This window comes from Zingiber officinale, chromosome 5A (assembly GCF_018446385.1).
Source record: "Zingiber officinale cultivar Zhangliang chromosome 5A, Zo_v1.1, whole genome shotgun sequence".
Taxonomy (NCBI): Eukaryota; Viridiplantae; Streptophyta; class Magnoliopsida; order Zingiberales; family Zingiberaceae; genus Zingiber; species Zingiber officinale.
In genome coordinates this window covers 128,699,850-128,702,945 of record NC_055994.1, presented here as the reverse complement: position 1 = coordinate 128,702,945, position 3,096 = coordinate 128,699,850, and the positions used below count along the sequence as shown (strand labels likewise).

The following is a 3,096-nucleotide window of genomic DNA, read 5'->3' as shown; positions in this document are numbered from 1 at the left end:
GACAGAATTCATTACTGATGATGTTTGGTTTTTGGTGATCAATATTGAATAACATGTACAACTACCACGCAGACGAAGCCAAATATTCATACCTACGCTTCCTTTCACGTGACAACTTCTTGGCAAAGTTAACAAGCCGTTCCCCGTTCGACATTGTTCCTCCCTCTCCGTCCACCACCGGCTCCGATCTCCCAGTCTCCAAGTTCACCCGCGACACCGGCTTCTCCAGCAGATTCTCCCCAATCTGAACTAAATTTCTTAAGTTCCACTTTCTTGAATTATCCACCGAAGCCGCAGCGCCAGTCAAAGTATCGTCCTGCCATTCAATCAATCGTACAATATCTTCAGTTAAAATCGATCGACTTAGCACATGCAGCTATACGGAGAATCAGTCGATTAATTACCTGTATGCGAAGGTATTTGCCCTCACTTTCCAGTGCCTGGAAAACGACTGAAGCATAGATATCCACCATATCCGAGCTCGCCTGACCGAAAATTTCGACGAGTGGCGACTTTCCTCTGTTGTACAGCCACTCAAGCAAGCCCCATCGAGCGCTCTCTCGGACACTATACCTCTCCGTCTGTTTATGTGCTCCAGTCCCAATCGAGATCACCAGAAAATGACTGTAGTCCATCGGCTTATACGACTTGAAATCCTCGTTCGACTTCAGAATTTGCTTCGTCACTTGGTTCATCGCGACTAAAGTCTATTCATGATGACCAACCATATCTACATATGAGAATTTGATAATAAGTTAATGGGTAGATTATTTAGATGTGTGTGCGTGGATTATATACGGGGTTATTTGCCGCTACGCCACCGTCGATGAGGTTGAAGCTCCTGCTGTTGCCTTCATCGTCCCAGGTCTTGAAGTAATGGCCGGGGAGGTATGTAGGGGCGGCAGAGGTGCTGATGCAGATGTCCGATAGACGAGCATTCTTTAGAGGAATCTCCTGTGTCTGCAGAAGAATTAAGTAGGTACGATCATCACCTATATCTATCTATTCTTTTAGAAACCAAACAAAGTAATTAGATGATGATCGATCTATCATCCATCTCAACCTCAAAAGTTGAGAAGAAGACGGGCTGCATAAGTTTGATGTCAAAAGTTGGGATGACAACGTTGGTCAACGTTTGACTTAGTCTTGTGTAGCCTAAGAGTTCTCGAATCTTGGAGCGAAGAAACTCGCCGTCGTACCTTGGTCCAGTGAACGCGTCCAGCAGGTTTAGCGCTGGATTGAGGAACCCGGCCCTGAAATAGGAAAAGGAATTCATGGATTAATTAAGAAGTTAAAAATTTGTCATATATATATAAAAATTATTGTTATAGCCTAGCTAGCTCCATCAATCAATCTTAATTTATATATACTTTAAGATCCAGTTCTCAATTAAAAATATTTCTTCATTAATTCCTTCAGCAGCTGTAATTTGTGTATTTTTGCGATTCATGTCATAGCTACTAATTAAATTTATTCTAACCTGTGTTGTGGAAAAATCTTGGCACAGTTTTTCAAGTAGAAGTCAACGATATCCTTGGCGGCAAAGAGTGGCTTGTCGTCCTCGCCGGGAGCTGCGAGCATGGTGGCGATGAGCCCGCCGGTGCTCGTGCCGGAAATCACGTCGAAGTAGTCGGCTATTCTTGCGTCTTCTCCATCAAGCTCCTGCAACACCAAGAATTAATCAACTTCAACCTCTCAGTATGCATAGGAAAAGGAGCAGCAAGAATATATATATATATTCTCAGAATGCACACTTGAAGTTGCTCTTCAAGATACTCGATGATCTTCGCGGCGATGAGGCCGCGAACCCCGCCGCCGTCGATGCAGAGAATGGTGATCCTCTTCCCACAAGACGGCGGAGGATTATTTGAGGTAGAGACGGCTGAAGTTGAACTGCTTGCCATTGTTTTGTTGCCTGTGTGAATGAAGAAATACAGAGAGAGAGAATTTAAAAAAAGAACAAAAGCAAAAACCAATCAATCCATTAATCCAACTAGCTATCAGATAATAAATTTCATGAGTTGCAATTAGCGTGCTGTTAAAATTTTAATCAACTTCATTTTAAAATACTGACGTGCATGAAAAAAAAACATATTATTGAATTTTACACTTCGTTAGTCATATTATTTATCAATTAGTTTTAAAATTCCCAAAAGGACTAAAAGCCTTTAAGATTCTTCTCCTTTATTAATTGCTCACTCTCCATCGTAAATGTCGATATCCATTGTTGGTAATGTGTCAGATAATAAAGTGATACGATAAAGTTGGTTAACATGTAGATAAAATTGGAAAAAGGTTGGGATAGAATAGATCATATTTAAGTAAATATGGCAAGTGTCAACTTTGATGATCATGTTTTAATAAGAAATTTAAAAAAAAAAAAAAATCTAGCGCCATGATAAATTTTATAAGATTTCTAAGTAGCTAAGTGATAGATTAAAATAAATAGAGATAGCACGTGACTGAAATACAAATTTACCATGAGTATAATTTAAAGTTTTTTTCTTTTATAATATTTATGTAGATCTAGATTTAGATTTTATACATTCGCAACAAGAAAAAAAACTCTCATTTAGATAACTATTTGTTTAATAAATATTTTGATGAAACAGCTGTACAATTATTCATAAATTGACTATGCAACCATTATTGCTATGTGTGCAGTTCTCGACACTGTACCCACCGCCCACGTGGAGTCTAAATTATTGGGGGTTAAATTTGGGTTCTGCACCGTCTACTTTTGTAGTTTTTTTTTTTTAAAAAAAAACTTAATTCATTTTATTTTTATTTTTGTTAAATATAAATAATTTATCATTTAAAATACAATGAATAAACTTAAATATTTTTCAAATAATTTATCGTGCATTGCTTTTGACTTTAATATATATATATATATATATATATATATATATATATATATATATATATATATAGTTCCGAATGAAGGGATGCATGTACAAGTACATCCATCAATACTACATGATCCTATTTGAAAATACTTCCTCCGTATTGATCCTGCGATGGGTTGACGAAAGCGCTAGAGGTGAACGTATTCGACTTTTGCAACAATGATCCTATTTGAAAATAGAAAGATAG

General features: G+C 37.5%; 1 protein-coding gene across 1 annotated transcript; it reads right to left on the bottom strand.

Moving 5' to 3' along the window:
* Window positions 1-1,961, bottom strand: LOC121981717 (patatin-like protein 5). The gene is made up of 6 exons (XM_042534394.1): window positions 1,755-1,961; window positions 1,481-1,662; window positions 1,064-1,253; window positions 799-960; window positions 405-707; window positions 1-316 (listed from the first exon to the last, which is right to left on the bottom strand). The coding sequence occupies exons 1-6, from the start codon at window positions 1,902-1,904 to the stop codon at window positions 62-64; spliced, it is 1,242 nt and encodes a 413-aa protein (XP_042390328.1). The 5' UTR covers window positions 1,905-1,961; the 3' UTR covers window positions 1-61.
* Between the last annotated feature and the right edge of the window lie 1,135 nt (window positions 1,962-3,096).